Source organism: Ambystoma mexicanum, chromosome 7q (genome assembly GCF_040938575.1).
Source record: "Ambystoma mexicanum isolate Mex_15411 chromosome 7q, UKY_AmexF1_1, whole genome shotgun sequence".
NCBI lineage: Eukaryota > Metazoa > Chordata > Amphibia > Caudata > Ambystomatidae > Ambystoma > Ambystoma mexicanum.
The window spans coordinates 992,939,178-992,967,158 of NC_090941.1; the positions used below are offsets into that span (position 1 = coordinate 992,939,178).

Sequence of the window (27,981 nt, forward strand, 5' to 3'; positions counted from 1 at the left end):
TAAGGAAGCCACTGCCCATCTGCAAAGAGCTAAAGCTCAATTTAAAAAAGGAGCAGATCGACACCGTAAAGAGGCCCCTCACTACGCAGTAGGAGACCAGGTCTGGTTATCCACTAAGCACCTGCCTCTAAAAGGACCCCGCACCTTCATCCCAAGATACCTTGGACCCTATCTCATCTCTGCCATAGTTAATCCGGTGGCTGTCAAATTGGAATTACCTGCGCATATGAAAATACATCCAGTCTTTCATGTCTCCTTATTAAAACCAGTACAACCAGAAACCCGATTGACTAAACTCCCAGAACCTGTTTTGGTAGAAGGAGAACTTGAATTCGAAGTAAAGAACATCCTAGACTCCAAAATCGCCAAATCTAAATTATATTACCTGATTGATTGGAAAGGATACGGCCCCCAGGAAAGATCTTGGGAACCCTCAGAATATGTCCACGCACCTCGTCTGGTCAAGAAATTCCATCTGAATCACCCCGACAAGCCAAAACCCCTGGAGAAGACACGCTTAGGAGGGGCCTTGAGTGGGGGTGCTGTCATTATCACTGCTTCCAAGGAGCCAGGACCAGCCCAACGTCCTTGGAAGCAGGCCCCTAATCCTAAGCCGAGGCACCAGCCGGTCCCTACTGGGACCTTTTGGACCTTGTCCTGGCGCCGGTGGCACCAGGCTCATCAAAGCCATCGGTCCCGGCACTGGAAGCGCCGGGCTCATAATATGTGTGAAGATGCTTGGGTGGACTTACCTACAGCAGACCATGCTGCTTACTTACCAGCTACATAGGAATCCTCTGTAAGCCGGAACTATTTTCTTACCTGGGTGGGGCAAGCTCCACGCCCTGGATACAACACTGGAACTCTTCTGGAACAGGAACTCTTTTCTTACCTAGGCGGGGCCGTGGAGGAAGACGCCTCATCACTCCTAGGCTATTTAAACCACACCCGATTGATGAAGCGTGCTTCGCGTTATTCTGCATCTGCAGCAGAGCGCTCACCGAGTCTGTTCCAGCTTTTCTTCTTCCGATCCTGTACCTGCAAGAACAATACTTACCATTCCAGTATCCAGTCTTCAGCAGCGCCTGTAAAAGACAAGAAACAGGTTAGCACGACGACTTCACATGCAACGCATTCCTTACCTGGTCCATCGGCAGCGACCATTTCTTCACGCTGCACCTCCGCCTGTGGAGACAAAAGCATAGTTATTACTTACCGGCAATCTGCGAATTCCGGATGTTTTCAAGACTGCAACCCAGCATCTGAAAGACAAAAGAAGAGACATTAGACAGGTATTTACTTACACCCATCGCGCTCTCCACAATAGAGCGCCTGCAACTGCTCTGGCGTTTTCCATCACCTCTTCAGCACGAACTCACAGCTGTGAAGGAAAGAGACAGTTAAAGCGCTTGCATTTACTCACGCATTTCCAAGCGCTTCTTTCCAAGGCTCTGGCTCCAGCTTTGGCTCTCTTCATTCCATCTTCTAACGCTAGAGCCCTGCAAAACAAATAGAAGAAAGCATTATTCCGAGCCCTGTTCAATACTTACGTGTCCACGCACCTAAAGACTATATGGACTAAAAGGTGTCCGGAAACTCACCGCTCGTGCTGTTAACGGCGGTTGCGATCCTCTGATGTTAAGAGGCCTACGTTTCACCCAGTGAAGGAACTGGCAATGGCACCCTGCACCAGACGCAGATGGAGAGCCCAGCATTCACCTATCTAAGGTGAGCACGTTGACCTGGGGGCTCTAACGGAGAAGCTTAGACGAGAGAGAGAGAGAGAGAGAGAGAGAGGACACTCAATTGCCCAGATCTTTAACCCCATATATTCTTTCATCTGCAGAAATCTCACCCTTCGAGTTCGACACACAGTGCGAAGAGGCTCAGCCCCAGAAGCCAATCGAGTCCTGCACATCACTTTTCGAGTCGCAGACTCCTTCCTGCCTAGACCAGCGCCTCCGTGGGAATCAGGTGAGCGTTACATCTGGATCTCTGGCCTCTGGTTCTGGATACTGCTCTGCTTTCTCTGGGTACAGCACTGCTTCTGGATCTTTCTGGCACAGGGTTTCAGGCCAGAATCAACACCTGGGTCCGGCTGTGAATAGTCTGCAAATTATTTTTGGGCCTGCTGACAAATACTTATGCTTGCAGAGGGCCTTCTTGGTTCACAGTTCTGTAGTCTCTGTTTAGCTTGGAAGTCTAAGTGTAGGATCTCTGGATGTGAAGTCGTCGGTCAGCATGCTCCGCAGCAAATGGAATTGAATGTCTCTACCTGTCCCAGCAGTCTCTTTTTATGTGTTTTGAAGGTGGGTGTGTGCCTGGGCCTAGCTAAGCCTGCCCCTTTCTACTTGTCATTGGCCCAATTCTCCCCTCTCCCATGATTGGGGAAGGAACTGTGAGTCAGAGTGATGCTGTAGGTTTTATGGGTCAGAGGATCCTCCCCTGGTCAGTTTGCCCACAAATCTATATTTGACCTAAAGACATATTTCATAGATACAGTGGTTTGAAATTACATACACCCATCACGGATCACATGAGGTATACTCTGTTCAAACTCTGATGTTTCTAAGAGCTTGCATTCAGAAACGGCAACATTTTGCGTTTAACTGGTTTTGCAATATTGGTTTTTCATTAAAAATTATACACATATACACGGACTGTCCATACATACTCCAGTAAATTCCCATGTCTCTAGCTTAAACACAGAGTCTGTAGTATACATAAATAGCAGGGTTTTGCCCCAGAACATCACACAAATTGGAGTTTGGGCTTGAATCGAAGGTACATTTTTTAAATTAAGGCTCTCAAAGTTATACATTCCTGTCATTTGATTACAAAGAGTTATCAATGTTTTGGTAAAATATATATTTTGCTGTCAATTCAGTTCTCAGAGTGTTGGAGTCCGCCTCCAAGACTTGGGTGGGTCAGTAATCACATGTGTCTTCTGGCAGGCAGGCCTTTGTTGACAGGAAACAGTCAAAATCAATATACTCTATTCAAGTGCAAGAGCCTATTGTGTGGTCTCAATTAGGCTCCCAGCCAGTCTGCCTTCTATCAATCAAGAGGTCATGTGAGATTCTAACTCCTGGTGTGAATCTCTGGAGGTGAGATGTTTCCCAGCCTTTGGCCTGTTAATTAAATCAGATTGTCTTCTGGGAACAGCATGTGGTTAAGTTTTTAATTAACTCCCAGCCTTTGATGAAAAGGCCTCTCTTGCAACTCCTGAAATGCAGTTTCCCTGTCAGAGTTTAAACCGCTAGCGCCGCCCTCAGTCAAAAGCGGGTACTGCATGCAATTTTTTTGGATCAGTCTTGAATTCAAGCAAGAGATATTACATGGAAGTATATTGTCCAGGTTCAACAAATGGCATTGGTGTAGTTCTGCAGTAAAATAATTTTATGCCCATAAATTAGCCATGTTTGACCTGAAGAAAACGAATTCCCACCAGTTATGGGTTGCTTTTGGCAATCAGCATTGCCCCTTTTACAATGGTTTTAGGCTCTGTGCCCTTCTGTGCTCACAACATAGGCAAAAATGGGTGGCAGCCTATTCTTCATGCATTTCCCTGTGCATTTTCTGGGAAGTTCTGGCCATCATGATGTTTTCCATGCCAGTACTGCACAGTTTTTGTGGTAGGGCTCGGATGCATGGGTAAAAACATCCCACAACGCCCAGGGGCCATCGCTCACATGGCCTCATCAGACCCCGTGTCTCCAGGCAGGCCTCCCGTGAGGCAGGCCACCCCCCTGCAAACCACATAATACCACGACATACACATGTCATTCATTCACAAACACACCCCTGTTTCTAATACTTTATAAACCACTTGATATGTCTCATGAGAACATCTTTGTGCTTTGCAAGTCAACTCTTGAACCTTCTACCTGAGAAGCACTGAGATCTATGCTAATCTGCTCGTTGTCGTGCTATCTGTGACCGCTTCGAGCAAACTCGTCAGTGTGCTACCTGTGGCCATCTACCTGTTCTCCTGCATCATACTGCTCGGCCTGCTGAATCCAACTGTTTGTTGGTCAAGATAAGGCCATGTATCCTAGTCATATTTCGGTCATTTTTACATTTCTATTTGCGATTACAGTACCCAATAGTGCTATGGTCATTGGTCTCATTGCTATTGACTGTTTCAATTGTTATACTATCAATAGATCTATTTATTTTCATCTGTGTCAATTGTCATCGAATTGCATCCTTCGGGGGTCCAATCTATAATGTAAGCATGTTTCCTTTTCGTGCAAGACAGAACATCCAAGGGACGAGTCACATGTTCAGAGTTTAGTCACATCATTTAAAATATTTCTGTAATTTATGCAAATACTAAGCCGCACATGATGATCTGGTGTATAGTTCCGGCGACCAAAACAAACCTTGCATTGAACATGGTATGGTTCATTTACTTTTTTATGACATTTTTATTCATCAAGGTTTTATAATAATCTCGATATTTACTTTTCAGAATTTTCAACAATGCCTGCCTGTTCGATTAGCGGTTGCCCTTCGAAGACCCATGCTAAATCTGAAGGCACTACAATGCATGTATTCCCGAAAACTGTTGATCGAATAAGAGAATGGGTCAGACATCGCGGTTATCCACTGCATGAGCTGGAAACTAGAGTCCAACAAGTCTTAGAGGACAAGAGGGGTGATCGATACCGCATCTGCAGCCGGCACTTTTCCTCGAACATGTACGCCACATCTTGGATAACAAAGAGGAATAAACGGCGAACGACACGAAAATTGCTCGCAAATGCTATTCCAACTCTATTCGTCCACATTCCGCCACTGGTGAGTCAAGTGTCCGGATTTAGCTTTAGGCCTTGCGGTAGTGTGTAGGTAGCCGAATGGATTAATTGATATTTTAGGTGTTGTGTCCCTTGTAATACTCCCTTGTAATACTTTCGATATTGATATGAGTGTATAGCTTTTTGAATAATAACATTTATCAATAAATTATTTTTCGATTTTATAACTCCCAAAGGAAATCTATTGATGGGCATAGGGAACTGTACTATATTGCACATTTTCAATAGCATTATTCTCAAGTATTCTGTCGGTTTACATGGCAATTTTTTAATATTTGCATTTCATTATCAAACAATAATTTACCTTTACAACTGCTTGACTATCCACTGAATCTGAAGCAAGAACATTCTACATCCGTGACGTGCCCGCAGTTATCAACCACTTCTAGCGCGTATCAGGTAATCATACTTGGCTATTCCGCTACAGACTTGTTTTATGCATGTCAAGTAATAGTTTTTATGTATCGTGTGATTATTTTACCAATTGTTTGGTTAGTGCTTTCCAATTGATATACACCTTAGTTGTCGTCCCCTGGTGTTTGTTTTCAGTTATAATTAGTGTTATCCATACTAATGCAAGTACTGTCTTTCAGGGAGATGCTGAAGCGTCCACCACATTGACAACAGCCCTAGATGTTCTTCAGCAGCACGAGGTATGGATACTGACAGCTCCATCGACCGTGATCATCAGGACTGGAACACTTGTCGTTTGATTGTTCTACACCATGTTTCATTTGTGGTTAGCCATTGATATGTACCTGTGCGGACGACCCCAAGTGTGTGTTGTGTTTTCAATATTGTAATCCTTACTAATGCAAATACTATGTTTCAGGTAGTTGTTGAAGCGTCAACCCACGCACTTGATGCGAAACCCGACATTCACGTAATTCCAGGGGAAGTGGAAGCGGGACCATGCGGATACGAATCGGCGCAACAGCTTTCGGAAGTGCGCACCACGTTTACAACATCCATAGATATTCTTCAGTAGCACGAGGTATGGATACTGACAGCTCCATCGAGCGTGATCATATAACGTGATTCCATTTGCTATACTTTCTTCCCTATTAACGCAAGTACTGTTTTTCAGGGGGACGATGGAGCTTCCACTACAATCACAAGATCCCATTTAGATGATGCAGATGTAAAGAAATCCGAGAAATAAGTCGATTAAATCTGATCATATTTAAATATTCCTTGATTCTTTTAGACAATGCAACATTTGTGGTTATCTCTTTATATGTACCTGTGCCGTCGACCCCAAGTGTGTGTTATGTTTACAATATTGAAAACCATACTAACGCAAGTACTGTGTTTCAGGGAGTTGCTGATGCCTCCTCTCCAATACAATCATTCATGGCAGTCCATGCAGAGCCAGAGGTATGGATACTGACAGTTCCATGGAAGTAGGTCATCAGAGCTCAAATGCTTGTCGTTTGATTGTTCTATACAATGTTTAATTCGTGTTGAGCTATTGAGATGTACCTGTGTGTTCGTCCTCACGTGTGTTTTATGTTATCAATATTGTGATACATAGTAATGAAAGTACTATGTTTCAGGGAGTCGATGGAGCCTCATTCTGTGCTGTCTATGCGGTTACAGAAAATATAGTCGTTGCAGTGGAAGAGGAAGGGAAGAGATGCGGAAACGAATCGGAGCTACAGCGTGCAGATGTTGAAGGTCGAGTCAAGAAAGTTGCAAAAAAAAGAAACAAAAATAAGGTCACTTACAAACAGTTCATAACTTTAGAATTTCTTTGTGCTAGGGACTATTTTATGTTTTTTCCAGTCAATTGTACTATACTTTATCTTGTGTTTAAACTGAACATCCCTTTTCCAATCTGTCCTGTAGTTACTCGTGGGTCTACGAACTATACATACACAGACAGTGAAGCGAATGAGAGATGTTGCTTTCCAGACCATTTACACTATGGAGGAACTATTAATTCAGACGCCGCGTGTTGAGACTAGAGATGCTCATTTCCAATGGCCAGAACATGAAATGAATGTGTCCGGAGAATCCAGTAAAGTTGTAATGGACCATTGCTACAGTGCGACTGCACCACAACAAGATGATACTGAATGTATTGAGGATAGCTCGGAAGTAGTCGCAGAGCTGTCGACAATTTTGTGTTCTCCCATCAATGTTGAAGTAACAGGTGTTGAAATGACAGAGAATGAACCAGCAGCAGCATTCACCGACGCATCAGAACCTGATATCAGCGATATTTCTTTCAGTTGTGGTGAAATGTCCTCAACGATGCAGTCCGGAACAAGTGTGACACCGGATGACAGTCTAATGAAAGAGGGCAAATACATAGTATTCGACAGTTGTTTGATGGATATTATAAGTATGCTGAAATGTGGCCATTCCGTCAGAGGGAAAGTATGTCGGAGGCCATTGATTCATGTGACTCGTCAAAAACAAGGCAGCAACGTCAAAATACATGCCGCCTGTAGATTAAATCATGCGTTCTCATGGTCTGCACAACAGATGCTGGGGAAGCTGCCAGCAGGCAATCTACTGTGTGCAGCTGCATCACTTTTTAGTGGGTCCAGTTTTATAAAGTTAGTCTTTCTTTCAGTTTGTGGGACTTAATTTCATTTCTAAGACGCAGTACTACAAATACCAACATGATTACCTGTTTCCGGCCATTAGTGATGCTTAGAAAATTGAACAATTGTCTCTAGCAAGTACATTCGAAGAGAAACGATTCAGGATAGCCGGCGATGGACAGTGCGACAGCCCTGGATTTTCTGCCAAGTACTGCACCTATCACTTTCAGGACATGGATAGTAAGAAAATTGTGAGTTTGGTGGTCGTGCAGGTAACAGTGTACATCCTCCGTGGCCATGGAGAAACTAGGATTTATAAAATCAGTGGAATATCTACAATCAAGGGGAATGCACATCAACCTCATAGCCACGGACAGACACGTTTCAATTGCCAAGACAATGAGAGAGCAGTTCCCACATATTAAACATCAATTTGATGTATGGCATCTTGCTAAATCAATCAATAAGAAAATCTCGGCTGCAGGGGAAAAAAAAGGTTTTGAAAGTATTTCACAGTGGTCCCAGTCTATCAGCAACCATCTTTGGTGGAGCTCCAAAACTTGTGAAAGGTCAGTGGAAATACTACTTGAAAAATGGCGGTCACTGATGCACCACTGTACCAACGTTCACCGCTGGTCAGAAAACCTACATTTCCACCAATGTGAACATGGCCCTTTTGTAACGCTCACCTGATTCCCGTAGAGGCGCCGGTCTTGACTGGGCGTATACCGTATCTTCAAAGGTGATGTGTACACACGGCTGGCTCTTTGGGCTGGACCTCTGTGCGCTGTATGTCTGACTCGAAGGGTAAGATGTCTGCAGATAGAAAATATGGGATTAAGGAACTGGGTTATTGAATGTCTCTCTTCTTCCCTTTCTCTTCTCCTGTAGAACCCCAAAGGTTAACGCTCTCACCTTAGGTAAGTGAACGCTGTGCTCTCCATCTGCCTCGGGGCAGGGTGCTGTAACCAGTTTCTTCACTGGATAAGGGGAGCAGGCCTCTTGACTTCAGAGGACTGCTGTCCGTCGTTTACTGCACGAACGGTAAGTTTCGAGTAATTCTAATGTCTTTAAAGTCTTTAGTAATGATGTCTCTTGTTTTGCAGGGTTCCGGCGATGGCGGATGACGGGCTGAAGTGAGTTGAAGATGGAGCCCGTGTGATGAATAGAAGCGCCTGGAAGCACGTAAGTAAGCGCTTGTTGCCTGCTTCACGATGCGCTCTAACTGTCTTTTTATTTTGCAGGTACAAGTTCGGAGCGGCTGCAGGGTGCCGGAATACCCACTGGGTTAGATGTGGAAAGGAGTAATGGCACGTGAGTATTAAAGTTCCCCAATGTCTTTAAACGCACCTTGTTTTGTCTTTCAGATGCGGGATGCAGCGCCGAAGGCCTCCGGAGCGTGCGAAGAGTAGGTAAGCCTTTGTCTTTCAGATGCCGGAATGCAGCGCGAGGCGTTGGTGACAGCCGATGGACCAGGTAAGTGAAGAGCTGTCACTGAAGACCGTAATGCTAACCTGTTCTTTCTTGTCTTTATAGGTGTTGCTGAAGACTGGATTCAGGATGGTAAGCCTTTTTCCTTAGGCCCAGGATCAGATGCAGAAGACACGATGAGCGTTCTGCTGCAGAGGATGCAGAATAACGCAAAGCAAGATTCATCCATCGGGTGTGGTTTAAATAGCCTCCTGTAGTGCTTAGGTGTCTCCTTCCACAGCCACGCCTAGGTAAGAAAAGAGTTCCTGCTTTCCAGAAGAGTTCCAGTGTTCTGAATCTAGGGAGTGGCTCCTGCCCCACCCAACAGTAAAAGTAGTTCCAAACAGAAGAGGATCAGAGGCTCAACTGGCAGGCAAGTAAGCAGCATGGTCTGCTGCAGGTAAGTCCACCCAAGCATTATGAGCCCGGCGCTTCCAGCGCTGGGACTGGGCATATTTATGAGCCTGGTGCCACTGGCGCCAGGACTGGGTCCAAAAGGTCCCAATTGGGACTGGTTGGCACTCGGAACCTGGGTTATGGATCTGCTTCCAAGGGAGTTGGGAAAACCCTGACCTTTTGGAAGCAGAGATCATGACACCTTTGTCCCCAGAGGAGGCAAGGAAGAAGTGGTTGATTCCATCTTCACTGACACATAAAGCCATTGAGAAAGTTGTTTTCGATAAAACTATCAAGAGATTTGAGGGGACTGGCAGAATTCTGTCACACAGGATGTTTGGAGGTATTCCACAATATGTCCCTAAAGTACAGGCCAAAGCACTTGCATTTCACCATACAGAGCATGAAACATAGGACTCTACTTGCGGTCTTGGCCCATAACGAGAATCTCGGTCGTGAACAATCTAGGACTACGGGTAATGTAAGGATGCCTCGCTACACTAAGGTGTTTTCTAAAAGAAGTAAGCAATGGGTCATCAAACCAGTCTGAGGAAATGGAGTTCGACTTTGTAAAAAGCCTTATTGTTGCTGTACTCGAGAAGCACAGATATGGAATTTTGAACGTTTCTGTGCAAAGCACTGATGCATTGCCACCGAACATTGCCACTGTGCCATGTCCACCCAAAGAAGAGATGGTTGTGAAGTACAAATCCCAGTTTAAATAATTGTAATATGATTGTCCTTTTGTAAATAAATGTTATTGTATAGTGTACATACAAAGTATGCTAACCCTAACCCCTCCCTTCACCATCCTGGGTGGCGAACAACCTTGGTGTCAGGTTTGACTTCTCTCTCTATTCACCTCATATCGCTGACCTCGTCAATATGTGTATGTATATATTTTTGTTGCTGTAACTATGTTTCGCAAGGCTTGCGTATTGCAAATAATAAAACCAACAATAAATCTCACTTTCAACTCAACTCCTCGGGTACGTTATACTTTCCCTGACCTTCCCTCAAAAAGTCAATGTCTCCATAGTTATGGTTCTCTAGGGCTGCAAAGCTCGCGGACAACGAGGACAAAATTGGGGGCCTCTGTCATGATGCCTACCTCTAAGGAGCCAGGCGGGGCCCAGCAACCCCAGAGGCAGACATCATTTTCCCCAGGGAAGTCTCAGCGGGCCCAAGTCGGGGCCCTTTGGACTCAGTCCTGGCGCCTTAGGCGCCAGGCTCATAGCGGACCCCAGTCCTGGCGCCTTAGGCGCCAGGCTCATAGAAGAGGATATGTGTTTAAGTGCTTGGGTGCACACTTACCTGATGCAGACCTTGCTGCTTCATCCAGGCCCTCTTGAGGCCTGAATGGGACTACTTAACCTGTAGGACTACTTCACCACCCGGGTGTGGTCGGGGAAGGATACATACCTGATTGGTGGAAGGATACATACCAGGAACTTCTTCCAAGGCTATTTAAACCCCACCCGAACAGCCACACATGCTTCGCGTTGTTCTGCACCTAGCAGCTGGACGCTCACCGTGTCAGCTCCTGCATCCTGACTTCAGCCACGCCTGCCAGCACCCTGGAACACCTGCAAGGGGAGAAAGGAAGAGAATAGGAGAAGAAAAGCCCTTACCTGCTAAATCTGCATCCCGGAGTCATTTCTCCAACGGCCCTGAAAAGGAAGACATCATTTTAAAGGCATTTCGTTTCGATCGCTGCAGCGCTGCATTTTACTCACCTTTGCAAGGCGCTTCCATCTTCAGCAGCGATCTTCCGGATTCAGCTACGCCCCGGCGCCTAGAGGAAAAAAGACAAGAACAAAGGTGAGAGGGAGAAAAGGAATAAGGAAAGCTCAGTTTCCTTTTAAGTCTTACCTGTTGGATTATTCCCACTGCATTTCGGGTCCTGCCGCTTCCTGGCATCTCCGGACCCCGGCCCCTGTGGGGAGAAAAGACAAAGACATTGAATGAGCGAATGCAAAGACATTACCTGAGCGCTCATCCAGAACTGTTTCACTTCGGGTCGGCGTCATATCTCCGGCACTCCGAACCCCGGCCCCTAAGGGGAAAAAGACATAAGCATTAGCGCTTGCTGCAATTAGACAACAAACTTTATTATTAAGCTTGAACTTTTGAACAGAACTTTTACAGCGCCTTACCTGAACAGTCAAGCTTACCTGAACTCCCATCAATCCTCAATCCAGTGAAGTAACTGGGTTTCAACGCGCCCCTGCATCAGAAGCAGGATGGAGAGCTCATCCTTCCAAACCCTAAGGTGAGGCTTCACGGGGAATCGTGGAGGAGGTATCGTGGAGGGTTGGAAGGGAGTGGGAGGCTTGAGCATTGTTCCACAGTTGGTAATACTCCCTTTTCACGCACAGGAGGGTATCCAACGAGCCAGGGAAGCCAGAATAGAGGGGCCCTTCCTGTCCATCTTCAGAGTTCAGCGCCTTCGACGCCGCGCCTCCGTGGGAACCAGGTGAGCGTTACAGAACGCGAAGCCTTACCACAATTTCCCACCTGGGCACTATGGAGACTTCCGAGACAGATCAGCTGGCCCATCTTTTAGGGGAATTACGGACAGAAGTGCACTCAGCCCGCCAGGAGACTAATGCTCTCAGAAGGGAACTAATCCTATCCAAGGAAAGAACTGATGATCTGGCCAAAAGGTTATTGCAGGGCCAGGCAGAGCACACTCCTTTACCTGTTTCCGGAGATATTTCTACAACAATGGGTTCGAATAACCCGGTACAAATCAATCTACCTGGACACATGCCTTTGGCCCCGCCGGAACGTTTTGCGGGGGATCCCAAGAAATATGCCGTTTTTATGAACCAATGCCGTTTACACTTTTTATGCAGGCCCGGGGCCTTCCCCAACGACCAGACCAAAGTAGCCTTTGTACTATCTTACCTCAGTGGCTGTGCTGCCGATTGGTCTATTCCATTGGTAAATCAGGATGATCCCATTCTCCGGGATTTCCAGGGCTTCCAGGCCAGCATGGAAAGATTGTTTGCTCGACACTCGCAGGGACAGGCCCTTGACAACGAACTGCTATCCTTACGACAAGGTAATCAGGATCTTTTGTCCTATATCGCCACCTTTAATAGACTAGTTGTGGAAACCGGATGGCCTGAAAATAAAAGGATCACATTGTTTCATCGAGGCCTGCGCGGAGAGCTTAAAGATGTTATAGCTCAGATAGTAGATCCACCCCAGGCCTGCGCAGACTACATAGACTTAGTGGTTCAACTTGATCACAGACTTCAAAATAGAAAAGCAGATCGGCTCAAGTATGAAACCAGAGTACCTATCAAGACCCACGTTAACTCCAAGAGTACTGACGTTTCCGAACCTATGCAAATTGGCAGTGTTAAAGGACCATTAACGCAGAAGGAACGAGAGAGAAGGCGACAAATGCAACTTTGTCTGTATTGCGGAACTTCCGGTCACTTTCTTCAAAGTTGTCCAGTTAAACCACCCAAGAAGGTGGTTGGAGCCACTGATAACGAGTTATTGACACCTGGTTCGGGAAACAACCTAGCCCGACAAGCGTAGGGGTCCGCTTGCCGAGCTTGAAAACAAACTCTTTGACCTCGCATTTTGTCAATGGTGCTTGTGAACCCAAAACAGCCTCAGCAGTTGCATGCTATAAAAGCATACATAGACAGTGGAGCTATTGGAAATTACATAGACCGTGAATTGGCTTCCAGGATTAAGCTTCCTCTCCGCCCGAAAGTAACCCAAGATGTAATTACTACAGTTGATGGAACCGAAATAGCCTCAGGGCCTGTAACGCATTCCACAGTTGAAATCACTCTGGTGGGTCAGGACGGACATCGGGAAGCAATCGTGTTTGATGTGATCAAGGCCCCACAATTTCAAGTACTTCTTGGAATCCCTTGGTTAGAAACACATAATCCGAGAATAGACTGGCGAGCAAAGAAGATAACTTTTCCCGATTGTGAACCAACCTGTTACCCAAGGAATCCAGCTATGGGTCTAGCCTCTGTAACTTCCACCCCTGTACAGCTACCATCTGAATAACAAGAATTCCAAGACGTTTTTCAGAAAGAGCAGGCTAACACCTTACCTCCCCATCGATCTTACGATTGCCAAATCGACTTGGTACCCAATGCACAACTACCTTGTAGTAGGATTTATGCTCTTACTGAACCTGAGAACCTGCATTTGCGCCAGTATTTGGATCAATACCTGGCCAATGGTTTCATTCGCCCATCAAAGTCACCAGTCTCTTCCGCTTTGTTCTTCGTACCTAAAAAGGAAGGAGACCTTAGGGCCTGTATTGACTACCGCGCCCTAAATCAGATAACGATTAAGAATCGTTACCCTTTGCCCCTGATACCTGAGCTTATCGACCAAGTAAAAGATGCTCGTGTGTACACCAAGCTAGATCTCCGAGGAGCTTACCACCTGGTACGTATAAAAGAGGGCGACGAGTGGAAGACTGCATTCCGCACCAAATTTGGGCTCTTCGAATATCAAGTAATGCCCTTCGGTTTGTGCAACGCACCTGCCGCCTTTCAGTACTTCATGAATGATGTTCTTCGGGAACTTATCGATGTTTGTGTCATCGTTTATATTGACGACATCCTGGTGTATTCCTCCTCAGAATCTGATCACAGAAACCATGTTAGGGCAGTTCTTGAGAAATTGCGCCAGCACAAATTATTTGCCAAGCTCGAAAAATGCGTTTTTCATACCACAGAGGTGGAGTTTCTCGGATTCATCCTGACACCTCAAGGAATCCGAATGGACTCGCGGAAAGTGGACGCCATTCTCAAATGGCCATCTCCTAGCTCTGTGAAGGGAGTGCAAAGCATGCTTGGCTTTGCCAATTTCTATCGGAGGTTCATCCCGGAATTTTCTCGAACTGTTCAACCCATCACAGCTCTCCTAAAGAAAAATAAATGCTTTGAATGGACTCTTGAGGCTGAACAAGCCTTTCAGGACCTGAAAACCAAATTCACCTCTGCACCTGTATTGAAGCACCCGCGCCCAGATCTCCCTTACATCGTGGAAACTGATGCATCCAGTTCGGCCATGGGAGCTGTCCTGTCGCAAAGAGACCCAGAAACTAACCAACTACACCCTGTAGCCTTTTGGTCCAGAAAATTCTCTCCACCTGAACTCAATTACGCAATTACCGACAAAGAACTACTGGCTATTAAATCAGCTTTCAAGGCTTGGCGTCACTATCTTCTCGGTGCAAGACACACCATCACCGTAATTAAGGACCACAGAAATTTGCAGTATTTAAAGACGGCCAAAGCTCAATCTTCGCGACAACTCCGATGGGCTTTATTCTTTGCGGAATTTGATTTTGTAATTACCTATCGCCCTGGCTGCAAGAATGGTAAGGCAGATGCCTTATCCCGGATAGGCATGGAAGAACCCAATTCGAGTTTAGAACCTGTGCCAATCATACCGGAACAAAGAATTCTGGGCTTGACTTCATTGCAAACCATTGAGGACATCCAAGCTCAAGTAAAACAGCTTTTTGACTCTTCTGCCTTACTGGAATGGAGTCAAAAGGGTCCTCACTACACCGTTAAGGATGATTTACCCTACTTCCAAGAGCGGTTATTTCTGCCAAGTAAAGAATTGCAGGAACTTGTCATTACCCGTCATCATGAATCATTAATGGAAGGACACCCCGGTATCGCGAAAACAGAAGAAAAGATCAAACGCCACTTCTGGTGGCCTTCTTGGAGAAAAGACATAAAGTCATTTGTGTTGTCTTGCGGAATCTGTGCCCAAAATAAGAGTCAAAAGAAAAGGCCAGCCGGCCTACTTCATCCTTTGGACATTCCACCAGCACCTTGGCACACCTTGTCAATGGACTTTATAACTGACCTGCCTCCTTGTGGTGGTTACAACACGATTCTCGTAATAGTGGATCTATTCTCCAAAATGGCCCATTTTATCCCTTTAAAAGGATTGCCGTCAGCTTCCACCTTGGCCAAGGAATTTATGGAAAATATAGTGCGGTTACATGGTTTCCCTTCCATATTAGTATCAGACCGTGGAAGTCAATTTATCTCCCACTTTTGGAAGAAATGTTGCCAACTAGCACAAATAGACGTGCGGTTATCCACCAGCCACCACCCCCAGACCGACGGACAAACCGAGAGAACCAATCAGACTCTCGAGCAATATCTGCGGTGCATGTTACACCAATCCGAGTTGAATTGGAAGGACATCCTTTGGTTTGCAGAATATGCATACAACAATTCAGTGCATTCTGGAACCGGACAGACTCCTTTTTATACCCTGTATGGTCACCATCCTCGGACCTCTGACCTAGATCCACCTCTGACCCTGGAGATGCCTGCAGTAAATCACCTACATTCCACAATAACCCAAGCCTTCAAAGAAGCTACAACCCACTTACAGCAAGCCAAGAAAAAGTATAAAGAAAACGCTGATTTGCACCGAAGTAAAACTCCTCCTTACCAAGTAGGAGATCAGGTATGGCTAGCAACTAAACATCTACCCCTCAAGGGTCAGCGAACTTTTAATCCCAGATTCATTAGGCCTTACCCCATCAAAGCTATTATCAACCCAGTGGCCTTTAAACTCGATTTACCATCCAACATGCGGATTCATCCCGTTTTTCATGCATCTCTTCTAAAACCAGTACAACCTGGAACCAGACTGTCTGAGCCCCCAGGCCCTGTCCAAATTGATGGAGAATTAGAATTCGAAGTGAAAGACATTTTAGATTCCAAGATAGTTAAGTCGAAACTCTTCTATCTTGTTGATTGGAAAGGATATGGACCTCAGGAAAGATCTTGGGAACCCAGTAACTATGTTCACGCACCACGATTAATTCAAAGATCCCATCGAAGATTCCCGCACAAACCAAAACCCCCGGAGGAAAAGACCTTGGGAGGGGCCTTGAGGGGGGGTACTGTCATGATGCCTACCTCTAAGGAGCCAGGCGGGGCCCAGCAACCCCAGAGGCAGACATCATTTTCCCCAGGGAAGTCTCAGCGGGCCCAAGTCGGGGCCCTTTGGACTCAGTCCTGGCGCCAGGCTCATAGCGGACCCCAGTCCTGGCGCCTTAGGCGCCAGGCTCATAGAAGAGGATATGTGTTTAAGTGCTTGGGTGCACACTTACCTGATGCAGACCTTGCTGCTTCATCCAGGCCCTCTTGAGGCCTGAATGGGACTACTTAACCTGTAGGACTACTTCACCACCCGGGTGTGGTCGGGGAAGGATACATACCTGATTGGTGGAAGGATACATACCAGGAACTTCTTCCAAGGCTATTTAAACCCCACCCGAACAGCCACACATGCTTCGCGTTGTTCTGCACCTAGCAGCTGGACGCTCAGTGTCAGCTCCTGCATCCTGACTTCAGCCACGCCTGCCAGCACCCTGGAACACCTGCAAGGGGAGAAAGGAAGAGAATAGGAGAAGAAAAGCCCTTACCTGCTAAATCTGCATCCCGGAGTCATTTCTCCAACTGCCCTGAAAAGGAAGACATCATTTTAAAGGCATTTCGTTTCGATCGCTGCAGCGCTGCATTTTACTCACCTTTGCAAGGCGCTTCCATCTTCAGCAGCGATCTTCCGGATTCAGCTACGCCCCGGCGCCTAGAGGAAAAAAGACAAGAACAAAGGTGAGAGGGAGAAAAGGAATAAGGAAAGCTCAGTTTCCTTTTAAGTCTTACCTGTTGGATTATTCCCACTGCATTTCGGGTCCTGCCGCTTCCTGGCATCTCCGGACCCCGGCCCCTATGGGGAGAAAAGACAGACCTTGAATGAGCGAATGCAAAGACATTACCTGAGCGCTCATCCAGAACTGTTTCACTTCGGGTCGGCGCCATATCTCCGGCACTCCGAACCCCGGCCCCTAAGGGGAAAAATACATAAGCATTAGCGCTTGCTGCAATTAGACAACGAACATTATTATTAAGCTTGAACTTTTGAACAGAACTTTTACAGCGCCTTACCTGAACAGTCAAGCTTACCTGAACTCCCATCAATCCTCAATCCAGTGAAGTAACTGGGTTTCAACGCGCCCCTGCATCAGAAGCAGGATGGAGAGCTCATCCTTCCAAACCCTAAGGTGAGGCTTCACGGGGAATCGTGGAGGAGGTATCGTGGAGGGTTGGAAGGGAGTGGGAGGCTTGAGCATTGTTCCACAGTTGGTAATACTCCCTTTTCACGCACAGGAGGGTATCCAACGAGCCAGGGAAGCCAGAATAGAGGGGCCCTTCCTGTCCATCTTCAGAGTTCTGCGCCTTCGACGCCGCGCCTCCGTGGGAACCAGGTGAGCGTTACAGCTTCAGAACGCGCCAAGCGAGCCATTGCAGATGGGAGAGAAGCCAGTTCACATTTGCACATTGAGGCCTAGTACATAGATGGATTCGAAAATTCAAGTTCTCACAGATGGCTTTACTACGGGATGTTGCAAAGTAAGAATGTATGCTCCTTTAGAGTGAAGGTCAGCGGCTTTGATTTTCAGCTGGCGGCCTGAAGAGGCCCACAACTCACACTGGCAGTATAAGGTTCTATTGTTTTTTGACCTTGAGAGACAGGGACCATGCCGAAAGGACTTCATTTGAAGGAGGGGTGCAATAACGTAAAAGACGATAAGGCAGAAAATTCTGAAACTAGACCGAGTTTCTTGTTCAGTATACGAAAAATCATTGTCAAGAGCACAGTGGGATTTACGGACTGCATTACGCAGAGACACAATGGAAATTGCAAATATAATGTAAGTAACTCTTTAGACACTTTTATACCGTAATGAAGAATTAATGAATGGATGAATGAATGAAGAGCAAGTAAAACGTTTGTGGCATCGTCTTTGTACCGGGCACATGGGCATGCAGGTCCACATTCCACACGCATGTAGACAAACAGTCGTTTCTCATTGTGTGTTAACCTCGATTTATTTCGTTAGTTTTCGCATTGATTTTAGAGCCGAACATACTCCATTGCACTATCCTTAAAAGCAAATAGTTTCAGATCGGCCGCGTTAAATAAAATGAATAATATTAATAAGGATCAGCTGGCGAGAATTATTATAATTTTTATGTTTTCAAAACAGGTATATCCTACTCTACTGCTACTGCCACCAGTTTCAGACCCCGGCAGATGGTTTCTTCAACTGCCAGCTGCAGCTTATCGTAAACAACTGCACCACTTTGACCATCTTATGGGACGATCGCCAAGGGCCCATATGCCCTTATGCGGAACTAGCGGCTAGAAGCAACATATCAACATTTACGCTGGCCTAGTGCCTAGTTGATGGAACAGCCTTGCGGTTCACCGTGCAACCGTGCTTCTTTTAACGAAAACCAACACCCTGTGTACCATAAAGTAACAGCGTGTGACTCACGATAAAACGGAACAGGATTTGCGTATAGAGAGAAAAGAAAAAAAAATGACATTCTGATTTAATATGCCAATTGCTGAATATTCTATAAACATTTAATGTTAAATAAATGTACTCTACCAAATGTACCGTGTTGCTGTTTGATTTGAAAGTACAGTTTCATATTCCGAATTGTGGCGCGCTGTGATGTGAGTTGATCTGTGTTGGTTTCCGGGTTCTGTGTGAAGTCGCTTAGAAGACGACTGGGCGCGTTTGCCTACGTAGCACAGTAACGTCACGGAGAGAGGCAGGGAATATGAATGTTTTGATGTCAGGCTCAGGAGCGGGGATATGATTTAGTGCTGCAAAAGCAGATCAGCCAGCGCGATGCGGCAAGTGATAGGATTATCACAAAATGGCGGCGCCCTACAGCCTGTTTTTGCGTGCGTTTAATGGACGAAAACTCGGGTAAAGTCCATAGGATTTTTTTCTAAAATCGAGCGATTTAGACTTAAAAACACATGGCCAACCCGTAGGGCCAATAACATTTTTTGACCAAACCATTCCTTTAAAGAAATGGAACAGAAAGCCCAAGAGCGGGAGATACCGGAGCAAGTGAAAAGCTATATTGGACCAGAGTAGAACCCTCGTTGTCAAGGGAGCAATGCACCCAGAAATTGAAAAAGATAATGGAGAGAGCCTAAACCAGAGGTCAAACAGAATCACTGTGCATATTTACTTTCCTAGCATTTTATGATTGTATAATTAATGAGATGGAAAACTAATTTGCAATTGAGAATTAATATTTTTTTCCAGTGAAAGCAAACCAGTAATGCACAATTATATTTTTCAGAGTTCCTGTGCTGTGTGCATAATCATTTTTACACTTATAATTAAATGTACACTTGAATTATTAAAACAGTTTGTAAACTGGCTATGCATGGTCTAGTTTACATGTATTCAACCTTGCAGTCAATGGGGTACATTACTACGAGTGGTCTGTGACAGCAGAGTCTTGCTCAAGATTGAGTGATTGTCATAACACCAACCACAGGTGTTCTAGCCTCTCAAATCTTTGACTACTATTAAAACATCCAAAACCTGACTCTCCAGGAAGTGCAAGCGCTGTTTAAAAACAAGCAAATTAAAGTTAAATTTGTAATTTCAAATAGAAACTCAGCAAAACCTGTCCCTGTGATAATCCAGCCAGGTATTTAACTTTATGTAGCGCTTCATACATGGTTTGTCCAACATCTAGGCACTGTGATTATTATACCTCAGTTGATACTCCGTTTACTGACCTCTGAAGGGTGTTGGCCAATAAGATAGCTCAGCCAGTTGAGCGCTCATTGCTGCGATCTGTGCGAGATCTGTAGATTGCGGGTTAGAATCGCAGCAAGGCCAAATCATTCTTTCATCTTTTCGAGGTTGATAAAGGAGTACCAACTTCGGTTTGGTAATAATTGTGATAAATATGTTCTATGTACAGCGCTTTGCCACAAGCGCTACATAAATAACCATTTGACTATGAGATTAGATGGACAATTTAGCATGGAGTCCTTGCCTCTTGGCACTGTTTTATCATAACATTGGGTAGTAATAGCTCCAGGAAATGAGGACTTTCATTAAACATCAAAAGACAATTCTGCTATTTAACCGCAAAACACACAATACAATGTATTTTTAACATTTAAATATATACATGAGATGAAATGGCCAGACCTTAGAGAAATAATGAAAGGTTTATTCTGTTACAATGCATAAAGCTGGCGCATGGTAATGATTTCCATACAGTTTTTGCACATGCCGGCTGGATGTTGAATACATTTTACTCTCTTGCAAAGGAGAAAAGTAATTTTTACTCTCTTGAAATCACATTTACTCCCACCTCAAAATCTTATCTGGTGCACTGCGTATAGGCCAGTCGTAAAACACCTGAGTCAGACCGAACACAGCCTTCATTGAACGGCGTGGTTCCACAGCGGAACACCCTCACGTGATGCCCCCACTTCTCAAACTAAAAGTAATGAGAACGTGTTTTCTTTCTCCATTGTTGTGAATGGATTATAGGTTTTTTTGCTCTCTGCTCCTGCCACTTTGCGCTTTTTGTTAGTTTCTTTTCCAATTTACCATAACACTAGCAAATTGTTATTAGTAATGTGCCTTTTTCGAATTGGCTTCTTTAAAGAATTCTCACTCATGCCTTAAATTAGAGTTGACTCCATCTTAACCCATGCTGAAATAATTTCATTTAGACGTTGTGTTACAAATCTAAACCAGGATTGCTCATACACATTGCAGTGTCTTTAGATCTATCAAGTGTGGCTGATGGAGATGAGCATCCTATCGACCTTGCATGGCAATGGGGTCCGTGCAAACTGATGTACTAGTGCACAAGCAGCACGTCTCAAAGCCACACCCTTGTCCGTTCCCAGGCTTTGACTGTATTTAGAGAACATATGACCGTGCCCATTGGGTCGCCTTCAGGTCTGAATCCTTGCTTGCATTTCACTCTTGTAAGATATGGAGTATTTTGTTACTCTCAAATGATTTTATATACGTTTATGTTGATGGTCTTTGCAGAAACATTGTTTTCATTGATTATATTTGAAATGACAGGAATTTGTTAACGGCAATATTGTTTATTTACTTGATGATGGGCAAGCTGGTGCCATCACTGAAAAGTAAACCATTGCCCAAAGGGTTCTATTTAATGTGGTCCGCGCATATAAAATCTTTTCTCTGTGCGATAAGAACTCATATGATCTCCATCAGCCGATACTAGCTCAGGGCATTGTATAATTTCCCAGCCAGCAGCTCTTTTATGAAAGTAGTTCTTGGGGGAATAGGACAAAATGGCTGAGGGCAAAAAGTCAGGGGCCCCATATATTTGCAAACAAATGGGGGGGGGGGGGTAAGGTTGGACTTTTGGTAGTCAGACGTTTGCATTCGGTCATTTCATGCAGATCCGTTCTTGGGAGGTGGGTGATATGTAGAGACAGTTTGAGGTTGTGGCTGCTTGGGATGGAAGTTGTATGTTCTCTTGCTGAGCTCTTTTTGCATGTTCTCCAGTCTTGCGCTTGGTGGTTATGTGAAGAGTATAGAGGTACTGCCACCAGGCAGTCTGTGTGGAGAATGTTGCTCGAGTGTTTTACAATTGTCTGTGCTGGTCTTGATTTCACCACCACGGCTTCACATTTGAGGCCACAACGATTTTGTAATATGCCTAAAAATTACGCATATAACCAGCAGAGAATGTTTTGTGAATTTTAATGTCTGTGGTATGTCTGTGGTTGATTGATCATGGAGGATGTTTGCTGGGACAGTTTTAACCCATGTTTCCAGCATGCATGCAGACCGCAAACTCTTTATGGCAGCAGATTGGGGCACTTTATGCGGTTGGCAGGGGAGGACTTGGGCCTGAACAAGACGGAGGTGCGTGCACTCTGGCAAAAACTGTCTTGCTGGAGGCCTAAACCCCACCACCCCTCTGTTTTGAGTAAGCTCTCTGCCCCCCGACTGCTGAGAGTCTCCCGAATGCTGTCTCTCATGCAGATGAGTGATGCACGTTTTCAGACTGCACCTGAAAGTCATCATTTGATCAACAGCCCAAACTTAAACAACTGTCCGAAACTTTATATATCTCATGCTTTGCACACATTTTACTGTCAGGCTTGCTATCGCGACAGAGGAAATGAGCTCCATATCAAGTGTGCATTGCATGCTCAGAAGGAATGAGCATTCGAATTACTAGCACAGACATGTTTGATAAATTGGTGGTCATTTCTATGTTCCCAAAATGCACTTTGTTTTTTTATGCAAAGCCGCCAGCCTCTTATATTCATTCGACACTTGGCCCCACCCCCAGTCCCGCCCAAACCACTGCCAAAGGAGGGGTGGAGGAGGAGTTTCTCCAGTAAATTTGGACCATTTCCAGCACTGCTGGTCAGTGACTATTGGCCATGCTTAGGACATGGGAGAAGTGAAGGGGTATAGCTGTCTTACTGATCTGCATTAAATTGATGTTTATATTTCACTCATTGAACTTCATTTTTTTCTCCCCTCCCACTTGTCTTTTTATAGCGTTTTTCCGGGCTGTTAGTATCCTGCAGTGCTCCAAGATTGAATTCCAATGTAAATATAGTGCACCAGAGGCCACTGTGACGTAATCATATACTCCTGGATCAAAGTTCAGCACCGGAGAACCGGAATCCACACACCCACTGCAACTCGTTTGCCAGGCTGCGTAACCTTTGGTGTAGGTGTATTGACGAGGCAGCATGCGTGCGTGACGGCAAGACCTGCAAAGCTGCCCGGGCTCCTGAAACAGGCCCCTGCCAAAGGCGGATCCCCCTTCCTCTTGCCCCTTTATGAATTCTCAGCCATGGTTGTAAACTGCTATGGGGGCGCGGCCCTACTCGGTGCTGTTATGATTTCTTACAGGTCTTCAGGGCGCTTAATGGAAGCATGTTGAATTTTCCTTTGGTGAATGTGCTTACTTTTTAATGTTAGATCACCTAGTTTGAATTGCTTTCTTTTTTTTTTAAGTCCTATTTTCACTGTAACTCGTGTAAAGAATTTCTATTTTTTTTTACATTTTGGAAGATGACAAACCTATTTGTTTTCAGCCACGAGTTTAGATGTTTTTCGTGCATTGCACTAGACGTTATTTGAATAAGGGTGGAGCAGGTATTGTCTTTTGTACTTATACTGCACTGATTTAACTTGGAGGAAGAAAATTGAAAATCGTCTCCACCACCCGCTCCCCGCTTTTGTTACTCCAAGCCGGATGAGCTGCCTCCTAGTGGCAGGGATCAGGCGGTTTTCACCAGCACAGGTGGCCAACAGTCTGCATGGTAGTCATGTCAACAGTGACTGTTCTGTTATTGACCTTCTGCAGTAAAAAGCCAACGCTGCCCTTCCTTCCCCGTGAATTAAATACTGCCACTAACCATTTCAGTAAAGACCTGATTGCTTTTGCGGTTTCGGTCCATACAATAACTGAAGGCGTGCTCCGCATGTCTCCGCAGTAGCCAGCTTTTGCTAGCTCTTTTAGTCTATCCTGTTTATGCAAGAGAAAAAGCCTCCATGTTGTATATCAAGTTAGTGCCAAAGGAACTAGTGAAATCCCAGAACTGCTTGCCAGCACAATCCCTTCACATCTAAATATCAGTTGGCAGCTACTTGCAGTGTCCCAAGTAGCTGCCAACAGAAGGTATACAGTGAATAGAACGAATTTGAAATAACAAATGTAAATGTAACAAAGCCAAATACAATATATATATATATATATATATATATATATATATATATATATATATATATATATATATATAGATGGGAAAGTGCTTACAACAAAACGAAACAGTGGGTTTGGGGGGGGGAACCACCAAATAAAATTGTAAATTCATTCGTTATATTTTCATAAGTTATAAACACATGGAAGCCAACAGGACATTCCTGCAAGCGCCCCTTAACCCTCCGCCCACACCCCCCTCCTTATCCTGTCTGGGTGTAGTGTAAATCCACATTTTGTAACATGCAGGCGCTTTACTTTGTTGACTGTAGCAATTTACAATTTTATACATCATGTTGCTGTAAAATTACTACTCATAGCTGTACAGAATCAACAGCATTGGTGTGTAGGGTGTGGACACTGCTACGATTGGTGTATTTCCTGTACTGTCACACAATGATTTTTTTTTGTTTTCATTGTTACCCCATATTTGCTGATGTCATTTGCTGCTTTTGTCTCTGGGCTTAAGGGGTCTCCTTTGGATAGTCCGTGGTCATTTTGACGCATATTGGTCTATATTGGAATTGTGTGGTGTAAAAAATCAATGTGTAAACCAAGACAATCCGTTTCCCTTGTTGGGGGCATCCGTTTTTGGATTCTTTTAAATAATTATGGGCAGCATACATTTCTGTATTAATCGCCTTTCTTTCATAAGCAAAAAGTATTTAAATTAGTTTAACCCAAGAAAGTTTGCGGGTAGAATGCACACTACAGAAGCCATGCAATAACATATGTAAAACGGTTACAAAAATATTCTTGAGCCAGATACTTTGAGCATGCTTTACACGACCAGGCAGCTGCTCCTCACCTGTGGAATTTGCCGTATGTCGGTGAAAGTGCAGGTGTTGTCGATTGATGCACTGTTCTACTACTTTTTCCAAGTCCCTTGGGCAAAATGACACAGCAAGCAAAAATGTAAGGCAGTTAATATCCAAGTTTTGTTAACTCGTGTGCAAGTGCACCTTTTCCAGGAAATGGCATGCCCAGGTTTGATGGACTTGGGGTTAAGCCATATGGAATCTGTGCCTAATGTTCTCACTATGCCCATTGCATATCCAGTCATTGTTGCCTGAGCAGTCCAAGTGTAGCTGGGAGCCCTTGGGAGATTTGCTGTGCATATCAATTTGCAATAGTGGGAACAAATTTATGGCAGTGTACACACTTCCTTTTTTGGTGACACTGATTACAAAAGCAAACATTCACCCGTATTTTATTTACTAAAGAATTGCACTCTATGGAGTAAAATCTCACTGCTGTCAAGTGCTTTGTCCTACTATTGTTAACCGTTGCGCCATCTTTTTTCGTAATGTGGCAGGAGTTCAAATGGCCCCTAGAGATGTGCCGCACTGCCTCACACTTTTTTCTACTGATCTGGGAGGATCAGTGAGGGGAGAGTTTCATACAAAGTTGCCACTAGTATACCTGTCTATGGCATATACAGATGAGGCGATTCTCTAAAGACCTTTCCTAATTTCCGCACTGTGCTCTGCTCCGAGGAAAGTTGACTAACTCTTAATGACAGTGCTTCAGTGCAATAGGCCCTCAGAGCCTCCAAGCAGGTATAGTGGCACTCAAGAGTGGCCCTGCCCTCCCTGTGGGCTCTTCTATGACAAGCCCCCATAAAAAGGGTCACAGTTTAGGACTAGGAATGGAATAATGTCTGCGCTGGCATTCTAGACCCACCCTTCATTTAGCCAGCCCATACATACGATTAATCAACAAGAGCGCGCACGTTTCCCCATTCCATGGCTAAGTAGGTCATCCAGTGTTGGTTTTTCCTTTGCATTGTGGGACTTGGAGGTTTTTCCCATTTTTAAAAGCAGCACTAATAGTCCCACAATGCATGAAATGGGAAGTGTTGAGCTCTGTATCATGCATACTCTTCCTTCATCCTTGACATTGACTTTATAGGGATTAGCGTCGTGTGACTAGTTTTAATATTGGGACCTTCATGCACTTTGCTTGGTGTAGGGCCCTCTCCTGCAGTGTGGCCTTATAATTTCAGGGGCAACTGTTGTCTTTTATCTGTGAGTGGATCTCATGCCACAGCACATACCCCTTCTTGCCTTTTCAACTTTTGTGAGAGCGGCATTGTGGAGGTAAACCAATGGTTGACTTAATTACCCATCCCCCACTAAAATGGCAACTGAATCGCACAATAGCTCAGAATTCTCAAATATCCTTTAGATCTTCTTTACAGTTTCTACCCCATTGGAGCAGAGAGGACACAGAGTTGGTATTAATAGTGTCTAGTTTAGTCAGAGTAAAGGTGTTTCTCGAGACTGGTAACTTGTTCAATTTAGACGTTTTACGTGTATGCTGTTATGAGTTGAATTGAGATTGCTATGACGTTGTGCTGAAATCATCGCAGGCTAAACAAAGGAGAAAATAATGGAACTACTAAAATGATTAAAGTAACATTAGAGCACTGTCCTGTTTACTCCATGGTCTCTTCCTGGTTGAGTCGAAATATTCGGCCGGTAATTGGTGGAATGTTCTTGGGAGCTTAGTCCTGCTGCCCTCGTTCCAGACCCTATCAAGGCGTTTGAAAGCAGGCATATAACGACCCATCGTTTCTGACTACAATGATATACTGGAGAACAGAATACAAATGTCACGTTTTCTTTTATTTTCTGACTGTCATTGGCAAAACCACAATCCGTGGTGGGACGTGCTTCTTTAGAAAGGTCTTCCCTCCCGCCAGTGAATTAAGATACTGAGATCAAATTGTATATGTCTTCCCCTCTGCAGTCATGGTTTTACTACAATTGCTATGTTAATTGAAAGTGTTTTCTTAACGGAACACATTGATTTTTCTTTTTGCTCTAATCAATTTTTTTTAATTGAGTTTTTGAAAAATGTTTGACCCATCAACAATAATTCCAGTCCGGGACTCTATTTGACACTGGAATGCATGAAATGTAAATCCTTTAATTTGGAAGCGAACTCCTTGGGTTGGGTTTTTCTACATATGTAGCAAACAGACTGCTGTACATCCCTTGGCACTAATCATCCCATGGGCTTTGCTTTTACTTTTCATTGATGGCCTCCGTGCAGATGGTACCAAATCCTTGCTGCACCTTGCCCATGAAGTGGAAAGGTGGCATCCCTTTGGCACATCAATATGTCCTTTCCTTCCGTGCTTTGGAAAATGTTGCCAATAAATCGGACTGCATATATGCTTTTTGGAATAAAAAATGCCACAACTATGTCAATGGCACCTCTTTCTATTCAGATCTACTTGGAGTTTATTTAGCTTTGATTACTGTTTTTAATCAGAGACTTGGCAGGGAAGAAATTCAATACACTGTATGCAGCAAAACGTCTTCCCACTCCTTTCTCTTTCCCCAAACAAATTTCTCCTCCAAGGCATGGACCCTTTTTGGGAAGCCCTGCCGTTTTGCGAATGCATGCAATAATATAACCATTGATAAGACTGTCCGTCAATACACACTCAATGTTATGCAATGTTAAATGGCAAACTGAATTTCTGTGTAAATGCACCCTTGTTGGCCTCGAGGGTTATTCCGGAATACTTGTGCGCGCGTGTCTGACGTATTGCAGGAGAACCCCCACAGGTACTAGCTGTGTGGAAGTCTACATGGTGCTCGTGGTGGAAAAACATGCTTCTCATTTCTGTTCACATTAGGATTGGGCATGTGGAAATGGATATTTTAGTTTTTTTATTCACATTAACATTTTTCCTTGTTGAGAGAAAAATAAATATTTAAAAATGAGTTTGTGTTCTTTCTGTTGGTGTTATGTTTTCAGATTCAGAGACTGCAGAACCTAAACGATATGTTGTGAAATGGTGTTGGGGGAGGAGGGGAGGTTACACAACGTTTCTTGAGGTTATCCGTTTGTTGGACAGATCAAAGAATTTGAAAAACAGGTAAGCTCAAAACACAGAACAGCATTGTGTGACACATTTCCCTTTTTAGTTCAATGTTTTTCTAAATAATTGAAGATAAATAAATACCCTGTCCCTCATAGTTTGAAGTTCATGTTAAGTTGATAAGCTGAATTTTTTAAAACCTGTGTGTACATCTCTTGGGGCCTACAGGATAGTCACATGGAATGTAAAATGGTGCTTTGCAG

At 44.6% G+C, this 27,981-nt stretch overlaps 1 protein-coding gene across 1 annotated transcript in view; it reads left to right on the top strand.

Moving 5' to 3' along the window:
• The window catches only part of PPME1 (protein phosphatase methylesterase 1), a 491,485-nt gene extending 463,865 nt beyond the window's left edge, over positions 1-27,620 (top strand). Inside the window, exon 14 of the mRNA XM_069640139.1 lies at positions 22,671-27,620. Within this exon, the coding sequence (XP_069496240.1) occupies positions 22,671-22,689 (19 nt within the window). The 3' untranslated portion in view covers positions 22,690-27,620. The remainder of the gene's footprint in view (positions 1-22,670) is intronic.
• The last annotated feature ends 361 nt before the right edge of the window (positions 27,621-27,981 follow it).